General features: G+C 40.2%; 1 protein-coding gene across 1 annotated transcript in view; it reads right to left on the minus strand.

The window, feature by feature from the left end:
• fam20cl (family with sequence similarity 20 member C, like) overlaps positions 1-9,005 on the minus strand; it is a 34,749-nt gene extending 25,744 nt beyond the window's left edge. Inside the window, exons 1-7 of the mRNA XM_085409283.1 lie at positions 8,557-9,005; positions 6,648-6,823; positions 3,017-3,095; positions 2,669-2,761; positions 2,333-2,448; positions 1,974-2,154; positions 346-455 (exon numbers count right to left, since the gene is read on the minus strand). Coding sequence (XP_085265409.1) covers positions 346-455; positions 1,974-2,154; positions 2,333-2,448; positions 2,669-2,761; positions 3,017-3,095; positions 6,648-6,823; positions 8,557-9,005 — 1,204 coding nt within the window. The remainder of the gene's footprint in view (positions 1-345; positions 456-1,973; positions 2,155-2,332; positions 2,449-2,668; positions 2,762-3,016; positions 3,096-6,647; positions 6,824-8,556) is intronic.
• Between the last annotated feature and the right edge of the window lie 7,996 nt (positions 9,006-17,001).

The raw sequence follows: 17,001 nt of genomic DNA on the forward strand, positions 1-17,001 counted from the left end.
TCTTATAAAAGTTATATTTAATGTAATATAATCAATGTTATAAACAGCATATTTTCATACTCAGAAAATAGGCCTAAACCCCAATCTCTAATAGATATTTTTATTATAATTGGGAAAATAAAATCACAGGTGGAATATAGCGTATTTGAAATATTACTGATGACTTCACTTTTCCACCACATGGCAAGAAGTTTTTTTTTTTCCTCTCCTATTAGATGTCAAATTGCCTGCTCAGGGAACCTTTAGGGAACATTCCCTGAAGGCTCCCTTGTTTGCTGGGTCATCTGTAACAGAAATTCATCCTTTAAAAATCCAATCTGGACAATGCAACAGACAAAAACGTACTCATCAAGAAGTCCAGTATGACCATGTCTATGAAGTCCACCAGTCGTGTGCCCTTGTCGTATGGCGGTGTCTTTTTCACCGTGGAGCAGTACTCGGGTTCTGTCTCCCACCTGAAAACCACATTCTTTGTAAGATAAAATAGAGCAGGAACATCCAGCTTTTTATTAGCATTCAAATGAGCCACAGCTCATTATTCAAATGGATTGAATGATCACCTCCAGCAGAAAACTAAATCATGTTAACTACAACCCATGATGTACAGCGTAATTAATCAAAGTTTTATGAGTTTCTGTTAAAGAAATGAACATTAAGTTCACAGCCTACTTATACAGAAGGGTCAAGTGTAGGAAATATGAGGACAGCTATCTGGGAACTGCAGGTAGTTTCTAAATGTAGGATTTCTATTCTGTTTTTACAGGATACATAAGACTAAACAGCAGTTAGATATTTGTGAGGAACATATACTTTAGGTAAGTAAACCTACAGGTTAGCAGTTCTGTTTCAGGAGACAGTATGACAAGAACAGCAGACTACATGGGGTGGGAGCTTAGAAGATGCTGGGATACTAAATCCTGCATCACTTGGTAAACATTGCAGTAATGGGGTATGATTGTAGCTCAGCTGCAGGGGGAGAGGTGGAGCAGAGGTTTCAGGGGGCAGTGCCAGGAGAGGCTGGCTGGCACAGCTGTTTCACAGCCTCTGATTTTGCCTCTCTTATTTATGCAGTAGTGGTGGGACCGGAGGGTGGGAAGATGAGTATGAAGAGCAGCTGGCAAAGAAGCAGTCCAGAGATCAGTGTGCAGTTGTGCGTGTTGGCCAGGAGGTGCTAAAAGCACGCTATGATATGTATTGTGAATTTTACAAACCGAATACAAATAGTTACTCATGGGCTTCTCGTATTTTTCAACGACTTTGATTGACGAATAAACCAAATGAATGCAAATAGTCAGCAATCAGCCAACAAACCATCACCAGCTTCACGCACACAGCAACATCTCGCCTGTCAAATTAACACTAGAGAGTGTCTATATGTGTCCACTCATCTGAGTGTTAAATGAACACTTTTGACAGTGTTATATTTTTAAAAGTAACCTAGTCAGTTCTGAAGATTTACAATGGCTAACACCGAGCAGTGCTAAATTTTCTAACACTGGAATATTTCTAACATTTTGAGTTATTTTCCAGTGTTAGAAAATCAGCACTGCTCAGTGTTAGTATAGTACTAGTGTTAATTTAACACTGGAGATTTTGCTGTGCACGGATCAGGCAGGAATGAAATCACCAAGGAAACAGGATTTGGTTCACGAGCTAATATCCAGCCTGCCACGGGGAACTGCAGTAGTTATGAAGCACAAGTGTTGACACTTTAATGCTGACTCTTTGCATATCTTTGATTTATTTGCCAGTTATGACAGTTAGAGTTATGACATGCTTATGTTTGCTATTTGCTAAACCATAGAAACAAAACAAATTAGGTGGCAAAGTGTATCAAATTTATGCCACTGCTAAAACTTTTGTAAACACTATATTAATAACTTTGTACTGATATAGTGCAGGGTGTAAGCTTTCCTTTATCACTGAGCACATTTGTTTTCTGTATGGCTGGACAGCCCAGGGCGTCCACTAACTTTGCCAGCTTGCTTCGGCTGTAGGAACGTCTCCACGGAGATCTCCAGGTCTTGCGCCTTGCCAGGGAGAGATCTGGTAGCATGACAGCCAAGGAGCCCTCCAGGTCCCTGGGGCGGCCACACACAGCGTGCTCTGTTGAGCAGTAGTAGGAGCACTGGCCGTAGAAGCACTCATTTCCCACTAGGGGGAGCCAGAGGTGCACAGAGAAGGAGAAAAGCAAGCAAGTGAACAGGAAAAAATGACAGAAAAATGTTTTTGGTGATGTGAAAATATGAAAAATAAAATGAATTTATAATAGGTTGACATATGAGGGCGTTTAAAGCCTGCTGAATTAATAAAGGGTGTACTGGAGTGTTACCAGGGGAGGCAAAAAAGGTTCGTGCCAGCTTGCGGTCAGTAGTGACGTCTTTGATCTCCTTGACCACATCCACCAGCCTCCCAGCCACAGGGGGGATTCTCCTGTAACCCAAAATCCTGCAGAGTGTGAAACAAAGTGTGAGATGAGGACAGGATTAAGTGCAGAGATAAAAGACCCCCAAAAAAAGGCTGAGAAGAGAAGAGATAAGAAACTATAATAGTGTTACATAACTTGCATTTTTTTTATGTGGCTATTTTGTCCACCGTTTCCCTTGTGGTGCTCTCTGTAATAGTGTGTTGCTGTGCCCTTTTGGATAAGAGAAATTTGACTTGATACCTATCCAGATGAAAAGCTGCAATTTCTGCATTGTGCCGCTCAAAGTCAGAGAAATAGTACAGGTTGTAGTTGGTTTCTTCATCTCTCTCCTGCCTGTCAGTAAAGATAAAAATGCACATCAGAAAGAGTCTATTTATTGACTCACTAGATTTGAACAAGTGCACACAGACAGTAGGAGTTTGAGACACATTTTTTCTACTATTCACTCAAACAATACAGCTGTCTGACGACTTAGACATCCATGTTTCCCATCTCCACTTATTGTTCTTGTTTCAAGAGGCCATAAAGGAGTCTTATACACACTGAGAGCTATGATGACTGTGTAGGGGTTTGCCATTAGCAGCTTACTTCATGGGCTTGAACATGGCTTGTCCATAGCTGGGAAATGACATCACCAGCTTCAACTGAGTACCCCCAGATTTCTGCACTGGAATACAATACAGAGGGTGTTACCATAGCAACAAAGTGCATACACACTCACAAACACACAAATAATACGCCACGCTGTGACAATACACTGGCCATTGTTCAGGAAAAAGCACATACACACATGCACACACACACACACACACACACACACACACACACACACACACACACACACACACACACACACACACACACACACAGCAGAGACTTTATTTCCTAGAAAGACTTTGGAAAAAGAGCAAATGTGTGTCATCATGCAAATAGCACATTTCTATCAATCTGAGGATAAACACCTAAATGTCCACACAATGTGTTTCTCACACATATTGGCACTTCACAAAGACAATGTATATCTACCACAAACAGCATTATAAGGTCATGTGTCTATGCAGTGCTGTAAAAACCTAAGCACACTATTACTGCTTCCACAGTCAAGAGGGTAAGTAGCAGCCAGGCACTGATAATTAAATGCACAGCATTAATGCGACCGCCTCTGTTAAAGCAGAAGTTTTCAGGTGTGTGTTAACACAATCGTCTCAGGAATGGACGTCCCAGAAAATTCAACCCAGGTCAGGTGAGACCCTGTAATGCTCAGAAAACTGCAAAAAACCCAAGAGCTACATCTCAGACTCTACAAGCCTCAGTTAGCAGGTTGAATGTTACAGTTCGGAGCACCAGATCATTGTGTTGATCGCGAACTAACAATATATAACAATTATTTTAGGGTCAAATGTGTGTTCTGACAACTAAAACTGGGTCACGCAACAGGATCTTGATCCCAAGCACAGCAGCAAATCTAGAACAGAGTGACTGAAAAAGAGGTGCTGCGATGACCCAGTCAATGTGCAGGCCTTCACCTGACTGACTAAATTCAGTTATTCAAGTTATTGCTGCTAAAGGTGGTTCTACAAGCTACTGAATCATTCTTAGTTTTTCACAAGACTGCATTTTATAGAAACAGACAGGCAACTTGTCCAGGAAGTCGCCTGACTCTCACCGTGTGACAACTGGGAGAGGCTCCATCACCCACAACCCTAAACTGGATAAATGGAAGAAAATGGCTGGATGGATGGATGGATGGATAAAATCGTATTCTCATTTTTCCACAGTTAATGTAGTAACATTTTAACAGGAACATCTGTCCTTTACTCACATTTTTTCTGGAAGGCTACTCTGGAAAAACTTTATAAAGCAATCCTAAGAACTTTGAAAAATCGAAATTTAAGTGATCCTGAACTGAATTTACAAACGTACTTTTCACAGTTATGCTTGCAACTGTGCTACGATACAAACAACTGTAGTTTTAGTGAATCTCTGTGAATCTCTACAATTATTTACACACATGGAGCGTGCGGCCTTGTGCTTTTCAACAACGGTTTCTTTTAACAAGGTTGTATGAAGTTTCATTCACATGCCATGCCAAACAAGGTAACAAAAAACCCATCTCAGCCTGTGTTTATGGCCTTGCTTGTTCAGCCAAGGCTATATTGTCTTTCAAAGCTGAAATAACATTTTGTTCCTACTACAAATTAATTGCTGAATCCAATCAGTGAAACACATCTAACGTCAACACTCAGAGTTTTTCTACCTGCGCTATATCTGTTTGGTATGACCTCTAGCTTTGGGTGGGTAATGTTAGGAAATGTTAGAGAGATATTGCTGCTGAATGTACTGGAGCAGCTCTGATAATAAGGTTTTCTTGGAGATGGTCAAGACTGCACTTCACTATCTTTGAGCACCGTTGAATATGTTAACATGTTAGTATTACAATATATTTTGCCATGTACTGCACGTGTGATTCAGTTCACTGCAATTGGTGAGTTTCTTCTTGTTAAGTGTCCTTCAGTTTATTTTGGTGAAAGGAGTCGTCAAGGCCTGACTGGTGAATAAGGTTACACAGGGATCTATTTACAGCAAGAGCATTTTTCAAGAAAAATGTTAATATTTGACACCATCACTGACACCACCGTTACCTATCATAACAGGAAGCTATAGAATATATTTTGATATGACATTTTATCCCAACTTCATGGCACCAATGGACAGATGGTGCTGTGAAAAAGTATTTTCTCTTTCTTAGTCTTTTGCACATTGTCACACTTTTCAGATCATCAAAAAAATGTTTAATATTATGCAGAGACAAACCAAATAAATAGAAAATGCATTTTTCAAATGATGGTTTAATTTATTGAGGGACAAAAGCTATCCAAACCCTTTGCTTGCCCTGTGGGAAAAACTAATTGCCCCTAAACCCAAAAACTGACTGTGCCACCACTGGCAGAAAGAACAGCAATTAAGTGTTTCTGATCATTGACAATGAGTCTTTCACATCACTGTGGAGGAATTCTGACTCTTCTTTGCAGAATTGTTGTAATTCAGCCAAACTGGATGGTTTTCAAGCATGCATAGCCCCTAAGGTCAAATCATCTCCACCAGATTTGAGTCTGGACTTTGACTGGGCCACTCCAAAACCTTCATTTTGTTTTTTAACCATTCAGAAGTAGACAAGCTGGTGTGTTTCAGATCAGGGCATGAACTGACAGTCGGGCATTCACTATCAGGATTTTCTGGCAGAGAGCAGAATTCATGTTTCCATCAATTACAGCAAATAGTCTTTGTTTTGAGGGAGCAAAGCAGCCACAAACCATCACTCTACCACTGCTGACTGTTGGTATGATGTTCTTTTCATGAATTGCTGTGTTACTTTTACAGGAGATGCTACGAGGCCCAAACCTTCTAAAAGGTTAATCTTTTGTCTATTCAGACTATTTTCCCAAAGTCCAGAGGATCATCTGCGTTTTATATTTACTCGGGTTATCTTTGGCTAACACTCAAATGCGCAAAAACCTAGGAAATCAGGAAGGGGCAAACACTTTCACGGCACTGCACATAATGACTGATAGTATATACTGTTACACTTTTTGACAAGTAAGTCGTGTTTGTGGACCATCCAGACAGTCCCCTCCCACCCAAACTTTATTATCAGTGTAGAAGTTCAAACATAAAGAAATGTGTATTTTTAAGTTTGCTACATGGTCAGTAGTTCAAGTATTCCTGCTCATCCTCTGCTGAGCCCCCAAGGTCCCTCACAGTGGCTTTCATTTCACTGAAACTTCACAGTGAATCTAAAATTGAAAGACAGGCCCTAAACCTCAGGTGTCACACACTCACAACAAGCCTGCTCTTTATTCTGCTCTTACCCTCCCTGTAGCCCACAAACCTTTACAGGTTGAGCGTAATTTTAATGTTGGTTGTCCTGGAGCTACTTCTTTTCAAGTCATTTCATGAGCAGGCTGCAGTCTTTAACACACCAATTTATTTATCTCAACTAAAAACTGACTCAGATGCTTCAGTTTACTACTCTGAAAACAGCCAGCCCATGGTTGTCTGACACCTCAGCTGTGGCACATCATCATTAGCATGTGGCATCAGGCTCTGCTGTAACCATACATTGATACTGTTGAATAACAGCAAAAGGAAAGCATTATAAAGAGGCGTTTACTAGATCGCCCAAAAGAAAAACATAAAACTCGGAATCTGAATATCACACCTGTGCTGACGATGCGATGGGTGGCGAGCTGCTGCATCAGGGGCTCCATGTTGGGGTCATGATGGGGGTAGAGCTGCCAGCGGGAGATGCCCAGGTGAAAGCGCAGCCACGGAGGGTGGCTGCTACTGCTGCTGTTCCAGTGAACATCCTCATAGCCGTCCTGGCTCGCACTCACCCTGAATAATGATTGCATTTGGTGAATGAAATGCACCTACAAAGCACTCTTCTACTTTAACCAAGCATTTTAAAATTAGACACACATTCATCCAGTCATGACCATTCATGACTAGAGAACTGCAATCCATACCACTGTTCACAAAGAGGCTGAGAGAGCGACCTCCCACACTACATTACAAGTGGAGGGACAAGTGGAGCACGGAGCATTCAGTCAGTGTTATTTACCAAACTGATGAGCACTTTTTAAGGTTTTAGTTTTAATCTAGCTGAGAGCCTCGGCTGTGTCACTGCTCTCCTCTGCTCGCTGTTTCACTGTCTGTGTGTGTGGGAGTGTCTGCTCACTGTTAGACAGATGCACAGGAAAAGACAACCGAAGGGGAGAGGAATTACTTGAAGATTAACTGCTGTTAGACACATTGGTTGCTTTACTATAGTTGCAATGAACGCTTAAAGATGTCAACAGAACACGCAGAAGCGAGGCCAAATGTAAAAGGAGCCAGCTGGGAACGCTTTGATCAGCAGCAACCGCAGCATATTCAGTGTATTTCACAAAGCCAGCACAGCATCTTCACATTTCTTGTTGTGCCTGTGAAAACTGTAGCCCATATGTTTAGTTTTGCTTAGGCTACATCAATATGGGCCACAGTAGCTGAATACATGGAGCAACACTGTCAGCAGCAACAAGATACTGTGTGTGCTCCCTGCAGTCTCACCCATCTGGTGAAAATCTTGACCGACCATGTTTTCAGAGAAATATACAAAGAGGTGCAATAAAACCAGAATTACTGTGGAATACTGTGAAATTAGAAATACTGTGATTAGGTTGGAGCTTTTTATTGCTTCATCTAATGTCTTGTAGTTACTGTGGAAACAGTTTGTACAGTTTACAGTGTTGCACTTACAGTTGGGCTCATAATTTTTAGGACATAGATACATTTTTTGTACTTCTGCTTCCATACACCCCAGTGGATTTTCAATTAAACAGTTAGTATTTGACTGAACTGCACACTCTCTGCTTTAATTCTTTTTTTCTATCTTTTGTTTTTTTTAAAACTGTGCATGAACTCTTTAGGAATTACGGACAGATTTTTATACAAAGGCCATTTTTATGCATATGATTGACTGAAAAGCAATATATGGCCAGATGAGGCCTGTTCTCTTATTATTTCATGACAAATGGAGTAGAATTAACATCTGATTCAATTCATAGCTTTTTGGAGTTCAAATATGAGGCCCAAGGAGGAGTATATCATTATGCTGAAACAATAGATACATCTATTAAAGAATTAAGGGGTCAGTCAACAATCTGGCACATTCTTAAAAAGAAAAGAATCCCTTGGTTAGTTCATTGTGACCAAAAGACCTGCACGATGACAGAATTATTCCCATGCAACTCAAGGAAGGAAACACAGCTGAAATTCTGCCCTTCAATCATGTATTAGTTTGACTTAAACTCCGCTGGGATGGTGTGCAGACCAAGAACTACAAAAACTGCATCTTTATCCAGCAAATTATGAATTTAACTGTATGAGACGTTTCAGTAACAAAGCAAAACTGAGCTGAATATGAACTGAAAGGTGCTAAAGCAAAATATCCAAAGCAAAGATTGGTGAAGGAAAGTGGTTTTAGAAAGCTAAAGTACTGTTTGACTGTGGTGTTGAGGAGTGATGCTGTCAAAGGAAGCATGAGTCACAAGCATACGGTCTTTGCATATTAAGTGCATCATACTGACCACCTCTGGGAGCTCCTCTCACTCGCCTTGACTTTTGGTTTCACCCTCAGCAGCCAGTCCTCTTCAGGGACAGGAGGGCTGGGCATGTTGTAAAGTGGGTGACCAAACAATGCCTCCAGCTTTAGCAAGTCTGACTCAATTGAGGCATTTTTGCCTCCTTTGTCAGAAAGTGGTCGTACATGACTCTTAACCATCTTCTTTCCATCTTTATGGGAAGAATCTGTTTGTATATTATCAGTTGGTAGCTCAGCTGGACCTCTGATCACCACAGAGGTGTAGTTGGTGTGTGCCAGGTCTCTTGGAATGTGTGTCCTGGGTGGCAGTGGGGTGTCACAAGGCTGGTGGTAAATGGAAAATGAAACAAGAGCCAGGAGGAGGTGAATGAAAATGGTGACGAAGGCCAAGGACAGACAGATTGTCCTGGAGCGCCGGCGTATACGCCACATCATCCTACTGAAAAGAGAGCGATAAAGAATGAGGAGAGGTGAATGCATGAGGGGGAGAAAAGAAAATGGAAGAAGATTTTTAATGAAACGTTAGCAAAGTGTAAAATTTAAAGCAAAAACATACCAAAAAAGCAAAATACCAGTATTAAGTAGAACATAGCCTTGATAAAGGCTCATATTCCTTCACCTGCTCTTCTTCTAATTTGACCTTGTAATGCATTCATGAATCACAGGAGTCTCCATCTGGCATATGAAGAGAAAATGTGAGTAAAGAGTGACGTACACAAACCTTTTAATGTTGCCTGACACCTCTCAGCTGTTGTTAGTGTGTTTCCCAGAGGAATAATAAAGAGATTCAGTATCCAGTCAGCCTTGTCTTCTTTATCTACACGCGACCGGGAGTGGTGCCAGGTTAAAGTGATCTGGATATAAATCAGTGTGTTTACTCATCTCTTTCAACCCAAGTGATTGGGGGAGAGGGGGTTGGGGGGTAAAGCATTTGCCCTGTATAATGTCATTCTTCTCTGACAAGAGTAAAAGCAAAAAATGTAGCGTATGGCAAAAAAAAAAACCCTAATAAATACACCTAAATCTACTAAATCTTTACACAGTTTAAATAAGTTTTCAGTTTTAAAGCCTGATTTTGTCTGTTCTTACAATAAGCACGGCTATATTGCTACTGCTGCAGAAAGACTTCTGTCCTTCATTCCAGGACTTTCCAAGACAAGTTTTGCTCTTCTGTCTGTTTGGAGGAAACTTCTAGCTTTCAGCTGAAAGCTTCGGGCCGGTCTCAGATCCAATGACAATGTAGAGATGAAAACTCTTTGAAGAACACCTTATTCACACTTTCAGATAACAAGATGAACTTTATTCCATGGGGAACATTCAGTTCACACACAGTTATTCATGAGAAAGACACATCTTTCTAAACCATACAAACGCACAAAATGCTAGAGCAGAGCAGAGTCAAGTGACAGAATATATTAGCTTGCAGAACCCTTTACTAAAGAGTATTAGATTAGCTGTTATTTGTGCATCTTATTGAAATTTTGTAACCTATTCAGGGGGCTAGGCTCAAGGTGTTTTCAGAATCAGACTGATTCAAAATGTTACTTAAATTACTTAAATGTTCATTATTTTGGGAAGCTTGCAAAAGAAAAAGGCCAGAAAGCGAGAATTAAACTCTCCATTCATCCATTATCTTAACTGCTTATCCAATTTAATGTGACACAACACAGACAAACCTTTCACACTACTGCACCACTGTGCTGTCTTTGCAAATCATGTAAACACAATATTTTCTGTGAAAAGTACTATGAGAAAATATTAATGTTGATACAGAGAAAAAACATGTTTTCATTCTGAGCTTGATAGCAGTGACATGATTTTTTTAAATCCCTGGGACAAGAGCGTGTTTACCACTACGTTGCATCACCTCTTCTTTTCACCACACTCTGTAGGAATGTGCTTTGGCACTGGCCTGTTGAAATAAGTTTTTTCTGTCGTCTGAACTGCACTATATGTTGTTCCAACACCTGCATTTTGATAGGAAAATGGGAAATAAGTGCAGCAATGCACTGAAACATGCAAACATACTCATATACAATATTTAAGGTTAAAAATAGTTTATATAATTCTAATGAGTTTGAAAGTCAATATTTGGTATGACCATCTTTATTCTTCAACATAGCCTGAACTCCCTGAGGTAAGCTTTCTTCTGATTTCCTTAAAAAATCTTCAGGAATAGTTCTCCAGGCTTCTAGAAAGACATTCTTCTTTGGATGTTGGCTGCCTTTTGTGCTGATCTGTCAAGATGGTCCCACACTGCTTCAAAAACGCTGAGATGTTGAGATTCTGTTGAGACCTGTGCATGATTGATAATGTTCTATTGTGTCTTTTTCTATCCATGTTCACTTGTATTGCTTTGACAATGTGCTTGGGATCATTGTCATGCTAAAAAATGAGTGTGTAGCCAATCAGATGCTTTCTAGATGGTATTGCATGGTAGATTCAAATCTGATGGTACTTTTCTGCGTGCACAATTCCATCAGTTTAGACAAGATATCCAATGGCACTGGCTGAAATGCAGATGAAACCATGGCAGAGCCTCCAACGTGTTTTATGTGGCTTCCTTCATATATCTTCTTGTTGAAATAATCGTAGTGTATGTATGCATGTCTGTTTCTTAACTGTTCATTTATCCTGAAATGAAGGACAGAAGTCTTTCTGCAGCAGGCTGGATCTTCTTGGTATTTCTTTGCATGGTAGAGTTAATTTTTGGAAGTGTTCTTAAATTCATGCAGTGATTCCCACTGTTTTTTTTTTTAATGCAATATCACTAATATTCAGTACTGTTTCCTGTAGATGTCTTTATAATGAAATCTGATTACGCAGAGGGATGCCTGCAGGCTTTAAGTTATTAGAAATCATTGAATTCACATTTTACACAGTGTCCTAAATTTTGTGGAAATGTGCCAGATACATATCAGTTTATCAGTCTGTTGGAAGCATCACCGCAGCAGACTTCTTAATCAGGCAGCGGGCGAGACAGATGTTTCATATTCTGCATGTGCGTTTCTGCTGAGACTTTGATTCAAGTACCTCAGGACTCGTTCAAAGTCCCACAGGATACGCCGTTTCTGTGAAGCATGACTTTTTAAAGTCTGTGTGTGTATGCGTGTGATCGTGTAGAGAGATCCACGTGAACGATATGGGAGCACTCCCCAAAATCCAGGTGTCGCACCCACCTATATGGTATGTGCTGACATCGTGACTCATCTATAAGCTTAATAGAATAATTAAAATAGATTTACTTTGAGGATTTTCCTCTATTCTCAGAGGTGATTGTTTTCTTTTAATTATTTATCATCATTTATAAAACATCGACGTTTTGGATAACAACATGAACTAAATGCAAATGAAGAAACAGAAGTACACATTATAAAACCCACAGTGGGGCTGAAAGCTGTTGGAGACTGGAGGAATTCAAAAATATTTTTGCATGTGTCTCTGAAAAATGAATACCCAAAGGTAAAGGATTATTTTAAGTTTCATTTTCATTACTGGATGGATGAGAAAAAAGGACACAATGTCCAAACAGTGAAAAGGTAGGGGTGAACGTTTATCACCCTTTATTACAGAGCTCTTGTGCAATCAAGGAAAAGGGAGCTTTTGTTAGTAAATGCAACAACTGTGCTGAAATGAGGAATTTGACGTAGGCGTTATTATTATGCTATTAGCTAATCAGTGGTAAAGAGGTAGCCCATAGCTGAGGCTAACTGGAAAGTCTCACAGAGTTTACAGGCATTTGTGTGTAAGTCAAAGAACCAGGTCATCTAGGCGTAAACTACATTTTTTTTAACCCTCCTGTTATGTTGCGGGACAGATTGACCCAGAACAGAACAGATGTCACATGTCATCTGCATCACTACAGAAAACGAAAAAAAATCAAAATTATACAAGAAAACTGTAAAATAATCAATGCCAGTGCTTCTGACACTTTTGGATGAGTAAACATGCCCCAGGTCAAATTGACCCAGGAACGTTGTTCAACAACATAACAGGAGGGTTTAGTTGAATTCACCCCTGGACAGCCAAAGTGAGGCTAGCACTAGGCTTAAACTCAGAGAGTTTAGATGCTAGCTGTATGTTAGCTTACAGTGGATTGTGTGTGCAGTGGTGCTCTTCTGCAAATTTTATTCATCCATTGTGAGTAGAATAAACCAGCGATTAGAATAGAATGTGTTTAGGTTTGCTTAGATAATAGAGAGTGGCTGGAGATCAGAAGAACAGGACGGATTTCTAAGAGTGTGTTTTGTTAGGATGACGTTGTCAACCCCTGTTTAAAGGACAATTGTGGACATTTATTCTCAAAGCATTTCGTGTGGCCTTAAAGTTCTCAAGAATGAAATTCAGTTGCTGAACCCATCCTCTGAAGTGCCAAATGAGTTGGTTTAGCTATAAACTCTGGTGTGTAACTGTATAGGGTGAGGAATCTATTGACAGTGGGTGTCTGCCTGTCATAAAATGAGGACTAAGAGCTGCCTTAGCCACAGATACGAGTCTGGGGAGGACAGAACAATAGAATTAGTGGAAAACTACTGAAGAGGGATAACACAGGGCAGCCCATCTCACTAGTATCATATCGATACCAATAGCATCATTGGTATCGATACTTGAATGTCGGGCCACTTCTGCTGTTTTTGTTTGCCTGTGTTTATCTTTTGCTCAGCCACTGACTCGTTTCAGTCCACCTGGAGTTCTAGTTATTTCTGTTATTTTCCTAAAGTCTCTCCTTTTTTACCCCTTCTCTCTCCAGTTAAAGCTCAAGTCATGAATAAATGTTGGCTCGACTTGACATTTATGACTCATTTCCACTCACATCCACTGAAGCAGAAGCTTAAGTTCAGCTTAAATTGTGTGGTGTGGATTCTATGCACCAAATTTTATAGCAGTCCATTCAATATTGAAATATTTTTTTTAATATCCTTTTTATGTGGAACTATGCGTGTGTTTAATGAAGTCACTTTAAAGTGTCTTAGTTGATGATGACCGTCACAGTATTCAAGAGCTACTTTAATGGTGCTTTGCATACCATCCAGGTCTCCGACACTTAAGAGCTGAAAAGCCGTCTTTCAAAATATGTTTCCTGAATGGTTGTTATTTTTTATCGTGGAGGAGGACACTCTAAACCAGGGGTGAGCAACTCCAGGCCTCGGGGGCCGGTGTCCTGCAGGTTTTAGATGTGTCCTTGATCCAACACAGCTGATTTAAATGGCTAAATTACCTCCTCAACATTTCTTGAAGTTCTCCAGAGGCCTGGTAATTAATTTGATTCAGGTGTGTTGACCCAGGATGAAATCTAAAACCTGCAGGACACCGGCCCTCTAGGCCTGGAGTTGCCCACCCCTGCTCTAAACCATTAGGTAGGTCTTGAGTTGGATTGCAATGAGGTGACTTTAAAGGCTGCTAACAAAAAAGGTAAAGTGAGTACAACATGTCTGTTTTGATGCTTTGTGTCCTCTTAATTACACTAAACTAATTAAGGTAAACACTTTTTACCGGGCAACAGGATTATGTGGTGGTTAAGACTGTCACCTCAAAAAAAGAAGTTCCTAGGTTTGAATCTGCTGGCTGCCAAGGACTTCCCTATATGGAGCTTGCATGTTCCCCCTGTACCTGTTTGTCCAAAGATATCAGTGCTCTAAATTGGCTGTAGGTGTGAGTGTCTGTGTGTGAGAGAGGCTTTTTTGCCTCTCTGTTAGCCCTGAAATAGACTGGCCACCTGGCTGTGGTGTATCCCCGTCTTTTGTCCTATGACAGCTAGGATAAGCTTCAAACCCACCATGGCTCAGAATTAGATTACAGCAAGAAAATGGATGGATGGAACTTTTAAAAATGTATGCATGAATGTATGTATGTTATGCAACTCTTCCTATCATGGTAAAAAGTGGAACTTGTCTAGTACGTCAAAACAAGAACCCTCCAGCTTAAACGTTGCTTTGAGGAAAAGGAACTAGAGGCAAGAAGACAATGACCGGGGTAGGTCACGTGTATCAAATATTCTTTGTGTACAATGGCACTTCAGTGGGGCACTCTAAAAGTAGCAGATACCATGCAGAGGTACACATGGTGACAACCTTGAAAGAATGCTTGCGCTCATTGAAATCAGATATGGGTTACTGATGACTGGATCGTATACAGAGTTCTCTTTTCTTATCACTCCAGTGTAACAAACCTTTTCAACCACTATTTCAAAGGTATGTTCCCGTCCATGTGAACACAAACTATAAACTCTCTGTGAGCCAGTATAACGTAATAATAAAAAATAAAAAAAAGAAACCCAACAATGATTTATATATCAATTTTTAAAAATCCACCATGTTACTGAGGATGATAATTCAGTAACTAGATCTATGGCCACTTTGAATTAAATTTGGAGAGTGCTTGAACTCTTTTGCCCCCTGCTTATTTAATTGAAGCGGCATCTTTGTTTAGCTTTGCAGCTAGTGAATATGGTGTGTATTTCATGTGGTTTTCAAAGTTTCTAGCACCGTCCTCAGTGCAGATCATATTTCAACAACACGCCCCCTCTCCAAGCCACTAACAAGATGTAATTTGTATTCGGCCTCTTAGTTTAACAGGTGTAACAAAAGATTTTCAAGATAATGAAAGAAATAAATCATAAGCTCAGACTCAAGCAGCAATCCAACTGCTACTTGGTTGTCTTTCCTTCCAACCTTTTATTTGCTTCTCTTCTGTGACTTACTTTTCTCTGTTTCTCTTATAATCAAGTCCTTTTAGGTTTTATCCTCACGTACACTGAAACATTTCTTCTTTTTTTAAAAAATCCCCTCTATGTTTTTACTCTCATTTGATTTCACCGGCCTCTCTATTTTCCAAAAACTCATGACTCCCTTTTATGTCAGTCTGGAGAAGAGCTAATGAAAGCACAGCCACATCTAGTGCTGGTCAGAGCTGGGACTGACTCACGCACACATTTGCAAAAAGACCCACATGCGCACGCTCATATTAATATTGGATTCTGTTTCCTATTTCTCATAAAAAAGAAAGCCGCTAGCAATGTTCAGATGAAAGATTTATCCCTCCTGCTCTCTTCTGTCATCCTCTGTCACCACCCACCCCCCACCTCTAAATGCTGTCTCCTGACACTCTCCTCTCACTCTTCTGCCCTCCAACTCTCTGCACCTTTGTGAATCTGTGGAATTTTCTAACCTCTAAAAGGCCACATTCTCTCTTTTCCCTTATCCTCATTTTTCAGTACTAGCTACTGAATTTTGAGAGTTGTCACTCACTATATTTTCAAGCACCAAAGGGTTTCTTTTGTGTTTTACCTCCTGTGTCATTCACTAACACACACTCAGGGACGCTGCAACCTTCCGCTCACCATCACAGGTGGTAAGGAGGTTGCTAAGAGACAGCACTGAGCTTTTCCAACACAGAGAGATGCTTCAAACGAGGACACGGTGTGATGACAAAAAGAAAAAAAAACGGATTGAAGTTCGGCATCAACAGTTAGAGGACTAATGTTTGGTGTAGTTTCGTGGATAATAAAACCCTATTTCACATGCGGTTTGCCCGCTGACTGTTGCCATGATAATAAAAGGCTCACCACTGCTATGCTTTCAGGGACATCTAAGAAAAACAAAGGACACTGCTGTAATGCTCTTTAATCTTTCCCTAGATGATGGTTAAAGAGCTTTCTTCACAAATTTACTGAATTATTCTTCCTTCTTTGTTTTTACTTCGAGGAGGGCTGGAAAAGATCAACTTTAATATATGATCTCTGTAGCTCCCTTTATGTATTTCACGCAACTAATATGACTAGAAGAAGAGAACATAAAGATTCAATAAGTAATATTTTCTAGTTTAATTACATAAATAAGATAACTATGCATTTTCCTTCAGGTCTTTAGTATTAGTCAATCTGTAAGCAGCCTATAGACGTCTTCAGTCTTGAACTCTTTCAGGATGTTGCAAAAAGAAGATACAGATCTCTACCTGTGTCTCTTTTCCATTATCACCTGCTCAGCTTGACTCAACTCTGCTCGGTTTTGGTCATTTTCCATTAAAATTAAGTAAAAGCTCAATGTGGGTGGGGTCATTATAGCAAGGCGGCCTGAAGATGAAAACAAAACACAAAAATAGAGGATATTAAGGTGACAGTATACATGCTGCTTGGTCTGTGGCTTTTTCTCAGACTCAGGGTAAAAGAAGAAAGCCAGAGAAGGCAGCAGCGATTTCCTCCATAGCCGGGTCTCAAAAAATGGCAGGTTTGATTTTTGTAAAGGACTCATTCTTATGCCATGTCCAGGGACATCGTTCCCAGGGCAAACGTTGGCATGCAATCTGCTGACATTTTCATCACATTTTCAACTTGACTCTGCTTACTTGGAACCCCAGCTAAGAACAATGCCAACTTCCTGTCACCAGATGATGGCTCCAAGACTACACGTTAGTATTAAAATCAATACATAGC

This window comes from Rhamphochromis longiceps, linkage group LG6 (genome assembly GCF_057381845.1).
Source record: "Rhamphochromis longiceps isolate RC_006_pf linkage group LG6, R_longiceps_female_GT1.1, whole genome shotgun sequence".
In the NCBI taxonomy this organism is placed as follows: Eukaryota; Metazoa; Chordata; class Actinopteri; order Cichliformes; family Cichlidae; genus Rhamphochromis; species Rhamphochromis longiceps.